The sequence below is a fragment of the Ailuropoda melanoleuca genome, chromosome 5, assembly GCF_002007445.2.
Source record: "Ailuropoda melanoleuca isolate Jingjing chromosome 5, ASM200744v2, whole genome shotgun sequence".
NCBI lineage: Eukaryota > Metazoa > Chordata > Mammalia > Carnivora > Ursidae > Ailuropoda > Ailuropoda melanoleuca.
The window spans coordinates 52,140,676-52,155,992 of NC_048222.1; the positions used below are offsets into that span (position 1 = coordinate 52,140,676).

At 37.1% G+C, this 15,317-nt stretch overlaps 1 protein-coding gene across 1 annotated transcript in view; it reads right to left on the reverse strand.

Moving 5' to 3' along the window:
* The window catches only part of UNC13C (unc-13 homolog C), a 586,721-nt gene that overhangs the window by 270,664 nt on the left and 300,740 nt on the right, over nucleotides 1-15,317 (reverse strand). Inside the window, exon 15 of the mRNA XM_034661708.1 lies at nucleotides 13,132-13,288. Coding sequence (XP_034517599.1) covers nucleotides 13,132-13,288 — 157 coding nt within the window. The remainder of the gene's footprint in view (nucleotides 1-13,131; nucleotides 13,289-15,317) is intronic.

The window sequence follows — 15,317 nt, forward strand, 5'->3', positions numbered from 1 at the left end:
TCCTAGTTCTTATGTTCCATAGATGAGAGAAATCATATGATAATTGTCTTTCTCTGCTTGACTTATTTCACTTAGCATTATCTCCTCCAGTGCCGTCCATGTTGCAGCAAATGTTGAGAATTCGTTCTTTCTGATAGCTGAGTAATATTCCATTGTATATATGGACCACAGCTTCTTAATCCAGTCATCTGTTGAAGGGCATCTCGGCTCCTTCCATGATTTGGCTATTGTGGACAATGCAGCTATGAACATTGGGGTGCATATGGCCCTTCTCTTTACTACGTCTGTATCTTTGGGGTAAACACCCAGTAGTGCAATGGCTGGGTCATAGGGTAGTTCAATTTTTAACTTTTTAAGGGACCTCCACACTGTTTTCCAGAGTGGCTGTACCAACTTGCATTCCCACCAACAATGTAGGAGGGATCCCCTTTCTCCACATCCTCTCCAACAATTGTTGTTTCTTGCCTTGTCTATCTTTGCCATTCTAACTGGCGTAAGGTGGTATCTCAGTGTGGTTTTGATTTGAATTTCCCTGATGGCTAATGATTTTGAACATTTTTTCATGTGTCTGTTAGCCATTTGTATGTCTTCATTGGAAAAGTGTCTGTTCATATCTTCTGCCCATTTTATGATTTGTTTATTTGTTTCTCGTGTATTGAGTTTGAGAAGTTCTTTGTAGATCTTGGATACCAGTCCTTTATCTGTGGTGTCCTTTGCAAATATATTCTCCCATTCCGTGGGCTGTCTCTTAGTTTTTTTGACTGTTTCCTTGGCTGTGCAGAAGCTCTTTATCCTGATAAAGTCCCATAAGTTCATTTTATCTTTTATTTCTCTTGCCTTTGGAGATGTGTCGTGAAAAAGGTTGCTCTGGCCGATGTCATAGAAGTTGTTGCCTATGTTCTCCTCTAGAATTTTGATGGATTCCTGTCTCACATTGAGGTCTTTCATCCATTTGGAGTTTATTTTTGTGTATGGTGTGAGAGAGTGGTCAAGTTTCATTCTTTTGCATGTAGCTGTCCAATTTTCCCAGCACCATTTATTGAAGAGACTGTCTTTTTTCCACCGGATGTTTTTTCCTGCTTTATCAAAGATTAGTTGCCCAAAGAGCCGAGGGTCCATTTCTGGGTTCTCTATTCTGTTCCATTGGTCGATGTGTCTGTTTTTGTGCCAGTACCATGCTGTCTTTGTGATCACAGCTTTGTAGTACAGCTCGAAATCCGGCATTGTGATGCCCCCAGCTTTGTTTTTCCTTTTCAACAGTTCCTTGGAGATTCGGGGCCTTTTCTGGTTCCATACAAATTTAAGGACTATTTGTTCCAGTTCTTTGAAAAATGTCCTCGGTATTTTGATCGGGATAGCATTGAAAGTGTAGATTGCTCTGGGTAGTATGGACATTTTAACTATGTTAATTCTTCCAATCCATGAGCATGGAATATTTTTCCATCTTTTTATGTCTTCCTCAATATCTTTCAAAAGTGATCTATAGTTTCTAGCATATAGGTCCTTTACGTCTCTGGTTAAGTTAATTCCAAGGTAACGTATGGTTTTTGGTGTTATTGTAAATGGGATGGATTCCCTAATTTCTCTTTCTTCAGTCTCGTTATTCGTGTATAGAAATGCAACTGATTTCTGGGCATTGATTTTGTATCCTGCCACCTTACTGAATTGTTCTATAACTTCTAATAGTTTGGGAGTGGATTCCTTTGGGTTTTCCATATAGAGTATCATGTCATCTGCAAAGAGAGACAGTTTGACTTCTTCTTTGCCGATTTGGATACCTTTGATCCCTTTTTGTCTTCTGATTGCTGTTGCAAGGACTTCTAGTACTATGTTGAATAATAGTGGCGAGAGTGGGCATCCTTGTCGTGTTCCTGATCTTAAGGGAAAGGCTTCCAGCTTTTCCCCATTGAGAATAATGCTTGCAGTAGGCTTTTCATAGATGGCTTTTATGAGATTGAGAAATGTACCCTCTATTCTTACACTCTGAAGGGTTTTAATCAGGAAAGGATGCTGTATTTTGTCAAATGCTTTTTCTGCATCAATTGTGAGTCTCAGATTTCTAATCAAAAATGAAAAAAAAAATCCAAGAATAGAAGTAAGTAACATTAAAGGTCTGAGTCTACATTATTCTGTAAATAACAAATTGCATTTTGGAAGATATTGGCCAAAGTAGAAATTTTCCTAATACTTTCACATATAAGGTGGATTTATGGGGTTATAACTCATCCCTTGAAGTCACCGATTTTGATGAAGTGAGCTGAATATTAACAGGAGTTGATGAATTGTTCCTAAGTTGAAACTCCAATTTTCTGAATAAACTGCCTTTATCAGGTTTACACATCAGACAAAAAAGCTTGATACTATCTCTGTGTTAACTCCCTGTGGAGGCAATGAAGGAACTTAAGAAATGAGTCTTGCCTTCAACATGCTTGCCATCTTGGTAGGCAGAGAACACTCTTCAGTAAAGCTATTGAAAAATACAGATGAGTTGAAGTCTTAGATTTTTCTTTCCCACTCTTCATCATACCTTTCCAGGGGACGAGGTGAACTATACTGTTCTTTAATTTTTTAAAAAAGATTTTTATTTATTTGTTTGACAGAGATAGAGAAGCCAGTGAGAGAGGGAACACAAGCAGGGGGAGTGGGAGAGGAAGAAGCATGCTTATAGCGGAGGAGCCTGATGTGGGGCTCGATCCCATAACGCCGGGATCACGCCCTGAGCCGAAGGCAGATGCTTAACCGCTGTGCCACCCAGGCGCCCCAATATACTGTTCTTTAATTAACTCCCATCCCACAACCACCTGGATGAGTAGCTCTCAATCAAAATAGAAAAATTTAAGAGTCACTACCATCATTGGTTTAGGCATCAGCAAAGCTAATCACTCAATGTTTGTAAAGTTAACATGTTCATGTCATGTCTTGGGATGCTTTATCTGACCTCTGTGGGTGGTACAAATCATCAAGACAGCTGACATGACCCTAGTCATCCATGCTAATGCCCAAATCATTGGCCCTCTTATACCCACTAGGACTGACTGTTCTGGTTGTCTGCTTGATATCCATTTTTCCATTCTTCTTTACTAAGAGAACCTCATGAGTCATGTGTGTCCATTATGAAATACCTACCTTCCCAGACCTCTTTTCCTCTAGGAATGGCCAGATAGTATGACTTTGGCTAATGAGATATATAGTTTATTAAAGGGGATTGACTCAGCTAGCATATTGTCAATGAATTATTATTTGAAAAGATTCTAAAGAGTCTAGCAAACACTGTTGTATTAGTGTTTACTCTACAATTCTTTGTCAGGCTTTTCTCCATCTGCCCTCAGTTTCTCTCCTTTCTCCCACCTGAAACTCAGACTAGACACGAGAAGGTAGAACAGTCGTGGGACCAGCAGATGAAAAGCTAAACAAGCAATCATACCTGGTGCAGCAGGAAGCTGAAAGCCCCCACGCCTCCCCTTAGCCCTGTCTGTCCACCCTTTCAAAAAATTACAATCCTGAGAAGCTACACTAGCCCTGAATTCCTAATTACCTTTGGACTTGGGTTACACAGGAAAAAAAAAAAAAAAAAGTCCTATTTACGTGTGTTTACTTCAGTGTGTTTCATGCAGCCTAATGGAATTCTGACTGATACAGATCACACATGTGGTCTTCCTAAGTCTTCAGTGCCAGGCTGGAAAATTTACATTCAAGGAACACAGAAAAATGTGGAGAAAACTACCAGGCCTGTGTTGCTAAATCCCAAACAATATCAGATGATGTGAAATTAAAAGTGTGCTACTGATTGAATTTTCATTAGAGATTCTTTAAACAGCAGGACACCTTGAAATTTAATTTTATTTGTCATATTTCTATTTAAGTAGAGTGAGATTGCCTTTCCAAGAGCTGAGGAGGCCTATTTCCTTCCTGGTGTGACTTGAGGAATAACAAAACACTGGGTGATTAAAAAATGACTCTCCTGAGGGGCGTGCCCACAACATCTGAAATGGCCCTGTCACTCAGCTCTTCTGGTCAGGTAAGGTCTACCCATGCCTGGGATTTGGAAGCGGGCCACATCCATCATAATACTGCTATCACTTATCAAAAACTTAGGTTTAATCCACTGATAAGAATAACTCTAGACCAGGGGTCAGAAAATTATCTGGAAAAAGCCAGGTAGTAAATATTTTCAGCTTTGTTGCCTGTCACAGCTATTGAACTCTGCCACGGCAGCACAGTAGCTCCCAGAGACGACGTATCGACAAATGGGCATGGTTGGTCTCCAATAAAGTTTTGTTTATCGGACAGCGAATTTTGAATTGCATATAATTTCATGTGTCGTAAAACAATAGTCTTCTATTGATATTTTTTAACAGTTTAAAATGTGGAAACCAATCTTACCTCCAGGACCCATACAAAACCAGCTGGTCGGCTGCTTTTGGCTCAAGAGCACAGGGAGATTTTAAGTAGGGGGAGGCAGTTGTTACCCCACAAGTGCATTCAAATCAACGAGAAATGTCAACATATTGCCCTGAGATCCTGGGAACTGTAGAAGGGAAAGTCCTGATAAGGAAGGGGTGTAAAAACCTCTGCATCACCCTCAGCTTCTCTCTTCCATTTCTTGGTTTCTCGGTATCTCAGCATCCTTAGGTGTTTTTCTCGCTAACTTCTTCCAGCCCTTAAAAACTATCTTTGTTTTAGTGTAACTAAGATCAGAGTGAGCCCTAGCCTCTCCAGCTATGGTAATAGCCTCAGATTGTTTTCATTGCCTGTTTAACTCTCTCGGGTGCAATTTTTGCTTTGATATCACATATGAAAGAAATACAATGTTTTCCCGAACTTGATGGAAGTCATTAAAATGTGTGTGGCATTACCGATGAATTGTGAAGTTAATAGAAACTTTTCTAAAACATCAAATTAAAAAGTCTGATCAACTCTGCTCAAGACTGCATTAGCTTTTTTCCAATAAAAAATTACATTCCAGGATTTTCATCATATGAAGAAGTGATCAAAGAATCTGCAGTCAAAAACTCTAGAAAAACTTTTAAAAAGATGTATCAGGAAGTTAATTAATGAAAATATTATGTTGTTTTTCTGGAATTTGTAATGTTTGTGGTGTCATATTATAGTAACTTATAATTCATTGGGATTCGTTTTTTATTAGAAATGAATATTACTTTTCTATTGACAATTTGTATCCTTCTGAAAAAGAGTCCCATCAAATTACATAAGGTTTAGGCAGCACAAAACCTAGAACTAATCATTTGCCAAGTTATAAAAGAAACCATTTCTTCTAATGTGTTTCCCACATACATTTTCTCCTTTGCCACATCACCTCATTTTCTCTAGGCCATCGTCCTTGTGCAGCGTCACTTTGCCCTGTCAGGACTAACACAGCAGCCCTACCACTAATTTCCATCTAGTCCTCCTGTGAGCAGTACTGGAACTGGTTGACTCATTCCTCTATTCCTCAGTGTGGCTTCCTGGAGTTCTGAGACTGGAAAACTAAGCACCATACTTGTCAAACTCCTTTGCAAGTTTATGCAATTATGTTAGTTTCTGCTTATTAGAGATATGTGTACTCTTAAGTTTGGAAAGCAGATAGAAGATGGAGGCCCACTTTCTGCTTCTTGTTTTACTTCTGCTGCTAAGTCAAGTCCTGGAGACATCGTCTCCCAGTCTCTGGTCGCGAACTTTGTGGTTTCAAAAAGATAGCTGCATTAGCAGAAGCAGCCTTCTGATTCCTCACCTTCCTGACGGTAAGTAAGCTCACAACTTCTCTTACAAATCAGTTTCACTGTGATATTTTGAGAATTATTACAGAAGAATCTTCCTCCAATCCTTCAAATGATATTATAAGCATCTAATCCCCTGTGCCAAATCCCTTTCTACTTAAAGTTTCTAGGATGGTTTCTATTACTACACCTGAACAGCATCTGATACACATTCTCTCTCTCACCTCTACAATATCTCTTCTGCAGAGTTAACTTTCTACATCAAAGTTTCTATCAGATTACACCCTAAGCTTCAAGAATGATGCTCAAACATCTCAGTAGGCTTTAAAGACCCTCGACAATCTAATATCAACCCAAGAGCACAGCTCCTTCTTATACTACCATCTTTTATTCCATGTGCCCTACTCAGTAGGCAGGCTACCTTCCACACACTGAACTTATTTTGTATATTTACTCTTGACTTTACTCAAACGTCTTTCCAGTCCTAAGGTAGTTTCCCTACTACTTCTTGGACCTACTACTCATCCCTAAAAGCTCTGTTCCTTTTGTCAAACTTTCATGGCCCCCTGAAAAGAATCAATCACTTGCTCCTCTTCATCTCAAAGCAAATTTGTAAGTATAACCTCCTTTGGCACTAATTACATTTTGGGAGTGACTTATGGTTATCACTACATATGGTTATGTGACTATCCCATCAATTTCAGAGAGTAGACGTCACATTTATCTTTTAGTCCCTCCACTACCTGCTGTAGTGCCTTACATGAGGTATAGCATGAATACATATTGAATGAACAAGTGGACAAATAAAAGAACATACGTAATGGCAAGGAAATATTTATTAGTATTAGTTTATTTATTTTTGCCCAACACTAGCTGGGTCAAAAGGGTATATATGTTAGGAAAAAAATAAACTAGATAAATATCGATTTTACTAGTAATCATTATTTGCATTTTAAGGTAACTCACTAAATAAATTTTCTAAAGACTTTTCTTTAAAGTGGATATATTGAACCCCAACTCATTGAGTTTTCTACCTTTCTGACCCTTGATCCACCTGTGGTGTTTTCCACACCCATGGGGATGTTTTATCCAAAAAGTTCTTTAATCTTGACTCCAAGCAACCTTTACATTCAATGGTGTGCTGCTAAATCATCTCTTTGAAAGAAAAATGCCTTGATTTTTAGTATTTGCCAATTTCCATTATGTTAGTATCCTCAATACTTCTGGTTTCAAGGACAGCTACGTTCAACATCTAACTTGTACTCTTCCTGAAAATTCAGCAGTCACTGCCTATGAGCAGGTTTAAGTAAAATACAACTGTTTCACACTTAATTTTCAACAGTCTACTTCCAGAGCTACATCTTGGACCCAAGACTTCCCCCTTTGAAATTTTAACTGAAACGTATTACGTTCATACCTAAATCCTTTGTCTCTGTCTCTCCTGGTGCAACTTCTCAAACCTAGACCCCATGGTGAAGCACTTCCACTTTTCTCTTGACAGTCTCATCTATGTACCAATTCACTCACCCTTCTACTGCCTCTTCTCTATAAAATTTCAACCTGGAGTCAATCCAATCTTCTGCAATATCTGTAACATGAGCATCAGAATGCTGCAAAATTCTGAGAAAATCTCACAGCACATGCATTGTTATGACTATGTGATTTATGCTTCTCAACATCAAATGAGACCTTTAGCTTTATTCNACAACTGTTTCAACTTAATTTTCAACAGTCTACTTCCAGAGCTACATCTTGGACCCAAGACTTCCCCCTTTGAAATTTTAACTGAAATGTATTACGTTCATACCTAAATCCTTTGTCTCTGTCTCTCCTGGTGCAACTTCTCAAACCTAGACCCCATGGTGAAGCACTTCCACTTTTCTCTTGACAGTCTCATCTATGTACCAATTCACTCACCCTTCTACTGCCTCTTCTCTATAAAATTTCAACCTGGAGTCAATCCAATCTTCTGCAATATCTGTAACATGAGCATCAGAATGCTGCAAAATTCTGAGAAAATCTCACAGCACATGCATTGTTATGACTATGTGATTTATGCTTCTCAACATCAAATGAGACCTTTAGCTTTATTCGGAATTCCTCTGACATGGCCCTGAAACATTTCTCTTTCTATTCCCTTTGGTAACTTATCCAAACTTGTCCTAACCTCCTTCACCTCCTACATCTGTATCATAGCCCCTGTCTTGTAGATGAGCATTTCCAGTTCTTGCAGACAACCACAGAGATGAGGGGAATGGTGTATGACACCCTAGCTTTTCACTTCAATATCAAAAGGTCAGAGTTCTCTGCAAGGACACTTACACTATTCCTGAAATTTCAGAAGGGCACTCGTCCTTTCTTATCCTTTCGTCCCCTTGACTACCTTTTCTTCTTTCCCCTCTGTGATGTCACTGCATCACGTGTTCTCTACCTGATAAATCTGCAACTTCACTGTCACAACTTTCCTTTACCTTATTAAATTATTAAATAATTAAATAATTTTCCTTTACCTTATTAAATTAAAAAAAATCCCTACTCAACCAGTAAAAATAAAATCTTTTTCATCTTCCCTTAACCAATCTTTCCCCTTTCATTCCTGTTCCTTAACAAAATAGTCTTTCCTCAGTCATATTTGCCCTTTCATTCTTATGTTTATTACAAAAGTAATATAAATATAGGAAAGTTTTACAATGTCAGTATAAAGATGAATATAAACCAAAACAACAAAATATTAGCTGTCATCCCACCAGGTGGCTGTATCATTGGCATTTTGGNGATGAAGAAGGACCAATATAATGGTGTTCTTGAGTTAAAAGCAACAGATCAGATTCACAATTCAGGTAAATAAGAACCTTAGGCTCTAAACTGGAAGTGGGAGACATTATACTTAGATATATATGACTGAGAAAATAGCATTACTTTCAATATGTAGAGAAAAATACAGTCACATTTATATACCAAATCATCAATTTATCAAAATGTAGTTTGAGGGGGAAAAACTCTTTTTTTTGTCCCTTTTCTATAGTAAGTTATTTAATTTACAAAATAAAGTTTTTTATAATCANGGGTATATATGTTAGGAAAAAAATAAACTAGATAAATATCGATTTTACTAGTAATCATTATTTGCATTTTAAGGTAACTCACTAAATAAATTTTCTAAAGACTTTTCTTTAAAGTGGATATATTGAACCCCAACTCATTGAGTTTTCTACCTTTCTGACCCTTGATCCACCTGTGGTGTTTTCCACACCCATGGGGATGTTTTATCCAAAAAGTTCTTTAATCTTGACTCCAAGCAACCTTTACATTCAATGGTGTGCTGCTAAATCATCTCTTTGAAAGAAAAATGCCTTGATTTTTAGTATTTGCCAATTTCCATTATGTTAGTATCCTCAATACTTCTGGTTTCAAGGACAGCTACGTTCAACATCTAACTTGTACTCTTCCTGAAAATTCAGCAGTCACTGCCTATGAGCAGGTTTAAGTAAAATACAACTGTTTCACACTTAATTTTCAACAGTCTACTTCCAGAGCTACATCTTGGACCCAAGACTTCCCCCTTTGAAATTTTAACTGAAACGTATTACGTTCATACCTAAATCCTTTGTCTCTGTCTCTCCTGGTGCAACTTCTCAAACCTAGACCCCATGGTGAAGCACTTCCACTTTTCTCTTGACAGTCTCATCTATGTACCAATTCACTCACCCTTCTACTGCCTCTTCTCTATAAAATTTCAACCTGGAGTCAATCCAATCTTCTGCAATATCTGTAACATGAGCATCAGAATGCTGCAAAATTCTGAGAAAATCTCACAGCACATGCATTGTTATGACTATGTGATTTATGCTTCTCAACATCAAATGAGACCTTTAGCTTTATTCGGAATTCCTCTGACATGGCCCTGAAACATTTCTCTTTCTATTCCCTTTGGTAACTTATCCAAACTTGTCCTAACCTCCTTCACCTCCTACATCTGTATCATAGCCCCTGTCTTGTAGATGAGCATTTCCAGTTCTTGCAGACAACCACAGAGATGAGGGGAATGGTGTATGACACCCTAGCTTTTCACTTCAATATCAAAAGGTCAGAGTTCTCTGCAAGGACACTTACACTATTCCTGAAATTTCAGAAGGGCACTCGTCCTTTCTTATCCTTTCGTCCCCTTGACTACCTTTTCTTCTTTCCCCTCTGTGATGTCACTGCATCACGTGTTCTCTACCTGATAAATCTGCAACTTCACTGTCACAACTTTCCTGATAATCTATAAACATGTTCCAATTTACCTTATTAAATTAAAAAAAATCCCTACTCAACCAGTAAAAATAAAATCTTTTTCATCTTCCCTTAACCAATATTTCCCCTTTCATTCCTGTTCCTTAACAAAATAGTCTTTCCTCAGTCATATTTGCCCTTTCATTCTTATGTTTATTACAAAAGTAATATAAATATAGGAAAGTTTTACAATGTCAGTATAAAGATGAATATAAACCAAAACAACAAAATATTAGCTGTCATCCCACCAGGTGGCTGTATCATTGGCATTTTGGCACATTTCCTTCCGCCTTATTTCTAAACCAGTTGCGTGTGTTGTTTTCAAGGTTGGAATTAGATTGTTTATAGAATTAATTTTTCCTCCATTTATCATTATATCATGGACCGTGCTCAATTTTATGAACTTTTCTTTAAAAACATGCTTTTTAGTGATTGCATTATATTTTAGTGAATAAATGAACCTAATTTACACAACTATCCATCTCTGCCATTCACTGAAGGACCCAATGAAATTAGGCTTCAATGTCAGCAGCTTCACTAAATAATTACCCTCCTCGTTCCGAAATTTAAAGGAGTCATTTATTTCCCCATCTTACTTGAATTTTTTTGCAACAGTTGACAGTCTTATGTAGATTCCTTTTCTCAAAATAGTTTTCCCTTGTCTTTCATAATATGACATTGCTTATTATAATTTTCATCCAATTTATCCAACCATTTTCCTCAAAAATGTTTGCTTGTTTGTCTTCTTCACACCCAAGGCTTCTGTCCTTTTCACTTCATTCCTGAATGTTTTTCATCCAAACCATGACTAGAAATAACAACTGTACACAAAAATGTTTGAATTGTAGCAGTGATGGTTTTCTTTTCCCAAGTATGTGTTTGCTAACAATCCTCATAAGTAAGAAAAGCTTTTTCCACTGGCTTATTATCTGGATACTCCAAGTGTCTGGGTTACACCTTTGAGAAGGAAAGAAGGACCAATATAATGGTGTTCTTGAGTTAAAAGCAACAGATCAGATTCACAATTCAGGTAAATAAGAACCTTAGGCCCTAAACTGGAAGTGGGAGACATTATACTTAGATATATATGACTGAGAAAATAGCATTACTTTCAATATGTAGAGAAAAATACAGTCACATTTATATACCAAATCATCAATTTATCAAAATGTAGTTTGAGGGGGAAAAACTCTTTTTTTTGTCCCTTTTCTATAGTAAGTTATTTAATTTACAAAATAAAGTTTTTTATAATCATGTTGTCACTGAAAAGTAGTGAAATCAATTTGGTTTTTCTTCTTTGGGTCAGCAGGAAGTTCTATCTCATTTTCCTCCAGGTAGATTTTATGACGGATATTAATCATATAGACACATCTTCTTTTTCAGAGCTACAAAGGCTCAGTGTTCCACAAGGTTGGCTTATTCTCTACAAGGTGCCCAGGCAGAATATTAAAAGCAAAACAGTTTCATAACACTGAGTGCTTTATGTTACAGGTAAAATCTCAAGACAATCCTATTATTAAGATGAGGTTTTTATAACAAAACTGTTCTGATGGTCTGTTATTAGTTATAATACTGTTTTGTTGAGCTGGCCAGGGAATGTTCTTTGGTCCTGGCTCTTATAAGACTCAATGTGTCTAACAGAAATACCTGATGGTATGCTGTTTATACGGTAGGTAGGGCAGGAGAAATGAAATCCTCACACCTGATATTTATAGAGTATTTTCAACTTTTATAAACTGGCTTACTACATTTTACCACATTTGCTTTTCATCTTCAATTTGAGAAACATGTTAAAGAGGTAGTTGTTATCTTCATCGACAGATTGAGAAATTGAGGCTAGAATGAATGGACCGGCTTGCTAAATTTGAATACAAACTCAAATCCCATGACTCCTAACCCAGATAGTGTTTTCTTATACTAGTACTTAATATGATTTGTTATTACATAACAATTACTTTTTCCTTTGATTCATTCCAACTCATCTCACATGTCTTACATGCATTTTCTTTCAGATGAAAGGAACAGAAAAAACATACACAGCAGCACATTTTCCCCCTAATGGCTTCGCACACTTATTTGCTGAGTCTCATTCATTTCTACTCTATGACATATACCCCAAAATTTAATTTCTAACAACATAATCAGTAACAAAAATCTATCCAGTGAACCAATTTAGAAGTACAGTGGGAAAAGTAACTGTGTTGTCATAGAAATCATTTTTCTACAAGGGATCTTAGTTTCATATATACACACACACGAGAATAAAAATACCTGTCTTATAGGGTTATTGAACAGAGCTACCACCTACCCAGTGCCCTAGTCAAAATTGTGGGGATCTCTCCAGACGGCTTTCCCTTTCCTTCCCCATCCACATCCCCAAAGACAACAAATGCCATTGATTCCATGCCATGAAAAACTCTGTAATCTGCCCTTCCTTCTTCATCTTCACTAATTTTGTCTTAGTTTAGATCTGCACTACTTTACTGCAGTTACTATTAATTGATAGCCTATTTCCGGTCTTGTCAATTTCAATTTAATGAGGCTTATAGAGAATGAGTTGCAGTGACAGGTGCAACAGCTAAATACTTGAGTTTCCTTGGGATAGCTGCATTTCTACTTTCCAATGCATCCTTGATGTATTTGAATACCTCAGGTGGACAGTCTTAATTAGCTTAAGACTCATTATACACTTACTATGTTTTATTTAGAAGATGTGCTGATATCTATCAATACCAGTAAAAATCACCCGGAGGTATAACTGGAGCCTAATAGACTCCAGAGAAGTCAACCAAACTCACATTTACCAGGGAACAGCATCTGAAATGGTGAATCCTAAATCCACATACATGGAGAAAGTCCTATAAAATCCCAGTACTCTCTCAGAAAATTTATGTGTGTCCTCCTTGGAAAAGGTCATTCCAGATAGGAAGACTTCATTCCATGAAGATGCCTATTGACTGCCAAAGTTATTTTACAGGGTATGTTCCCAATGAACTTTTAGCTTTTGCCCATTATACTAAAAGATATTCCCTAAGATATGCCTCCTGCAGTAAGATCCCAAGAATATCTGGAATCCAAAGTCTGCTGAAAACGTAACTCCCATAAGCTAGTAGGAATTTGAAAGTCCAAAAATACTTACACCAAAGTTGGTAGCAGCAAATCGATCTGAAGCAGAAACCTGTACATTTGTTGAAACTGTTGTGTGAGCATAGAAAGCATTTATATTCGCCAACAAGGTGCTCATGACAGCAGGGACACCAGGGCACATGTATTTAGAAGACAGACATGAAAAGTGCCTACAAGACAAAAACATTAAGCACTTTTAAAACAGAAACCAATTAATTCATAACAGCATACTCTAACGTCAGCAATTAATTCCTTAACTACATCTATGAAAAAGAGAGAAAACTCCCACAATCTCTACTTAATGAAGGAGAAAGGAATTTCAGCTTTTAAAAATTTCTCATTCACAAATGTGAAGTGGTTTAATTAGAATGTGATCTGTCGCAGGGATGAGTGCGTAATTCCTCCCAACCGTAGGAGTGCTGTGTGTACTCACCGAGTGCAATTTCCAGTGGAATCCAGCATTGTTGGGAAGCAATTACATGGGAGTTTCCCCTTCTCTGGCAACTATGCCTTTGCTTACATCAGTACCTGAAATGCTATATTTCAACCAGTATGCCCTTTCATTTTTGGATTCCTATCACGCTGATGAAGCGAGAGGCTCTCCTTTCATCACACATCTACTGAACAAGTGAACTTAACATCTGACTTGAGTCCGGTTTCTGGACTTCTGTCATAAGAATACCTTCCAGAAGCAGTTCTGTTTTCCCAGCACTTTGTGAAACCAGTATTTAATAGGGCAAACAGATGAATAGTGAAGACAGATTGAATTATGCCAGCTCAATGCTTAAAGACCATTTCTTTTAAACCTTGAATAATAGTATCATTCACAGACTTCAGAAGCATCAAGTGTTCAGCTCGGTTACTTCCCTCAAGAAAACCTGTTTCATTTGAACTATAACAAAAGACTTGAAAATTGAAAGCACAGCTTATGATAAAAGTAAAAAGATAAAATACGGAGGAAGGAAATTTTTGGTATGTAATCTGATCCTGTTTTGCTCTCATACGTCAGTAATTTATCCTCTACTTAGGCGTCTCTGAATTCTGTATTACTGACCTCAAACAAAGAATGTACAAACATGAATAAATGTCCTGAATGACACCTCAGAAGAAGTGGATGATGGTCCTGGAAATGGTGGCTTCTCTTAGATCTCAGCCATGCCACTCACACAGCTTGTCATAATACTAGCTGATAAAAGGTTAAAGTTTTAAATGTGGTTCTTTGAGGATTATGAACAACAAAGCATGACGTGGGAGTTACATGATGTTTTGCTATTTATCCCTAGAAATACATTATCACTGATAGCTTCTTTTAGGTAAATGATACCTATTTCAACTTTATTATACACTAATTTAGTTATAATATCTATTAAGAATATCACAAACAATATAAAGATATTAAAAATAGAAATTAAACTCCTAAACACTATATCTTATTTTTTTGAGCAATTCACAAATAATGAAATTTGTTAAACCCAAGTTAGAGGTTAAGAGTTGGGCAAAATGCAAGACCTAAATGTAATAGTACAGGGGATGGCACAAGGAAAATATACATACGTAGAGGAACAAGAGTTATAGAAACATCAGTTGTCAAAATAAATTGGTAAGAAACTCAAAGACCAGAACATGCATCATATATTTAAAGTGATACTAGAGGTCACCAGGATGAATAAATAATCTTGTTCTTGGTTTTAAATAAAGGATCTATGTCTCCCTAATGCAGCCAAGTGTTACATAGTATTTAAATCTAGTAGCTGCCATCCTCTGACTTTTGGTGCCTAATGAGATTGGTAACAGTTTAGCTGGGACTTTAAGCAGAAATAATGGGGAAACATAATAAATATTTCTGAAGGCACTTCTAGTGTGAATTCTGCAGGTGAAATTGGAAGTTTTATAATGAAGATGACACAATTATTGAACAATGTTCATTGCTTATAAGCCATCTGAGGGGGAAAATGAGCATAATATGGGAAGGCTGGGGATAAAAACAAGCAAGCTTTGCCTCTTTTACACTTTGAGTTGGTAAGCCAATGTTTTTGTTTTGTTTTTTTATAAAAATTTCTTATTATGTTATGTTAGTCACCATACAGTACATCCCAAGTTTTTGATGTAAAGTTCCATGATTCATTACTTGCATATAACACCCAGTGCACCATGCAATACGTGCCCTCCTTAATACCCATCACCAGCTTATGTTTTAAC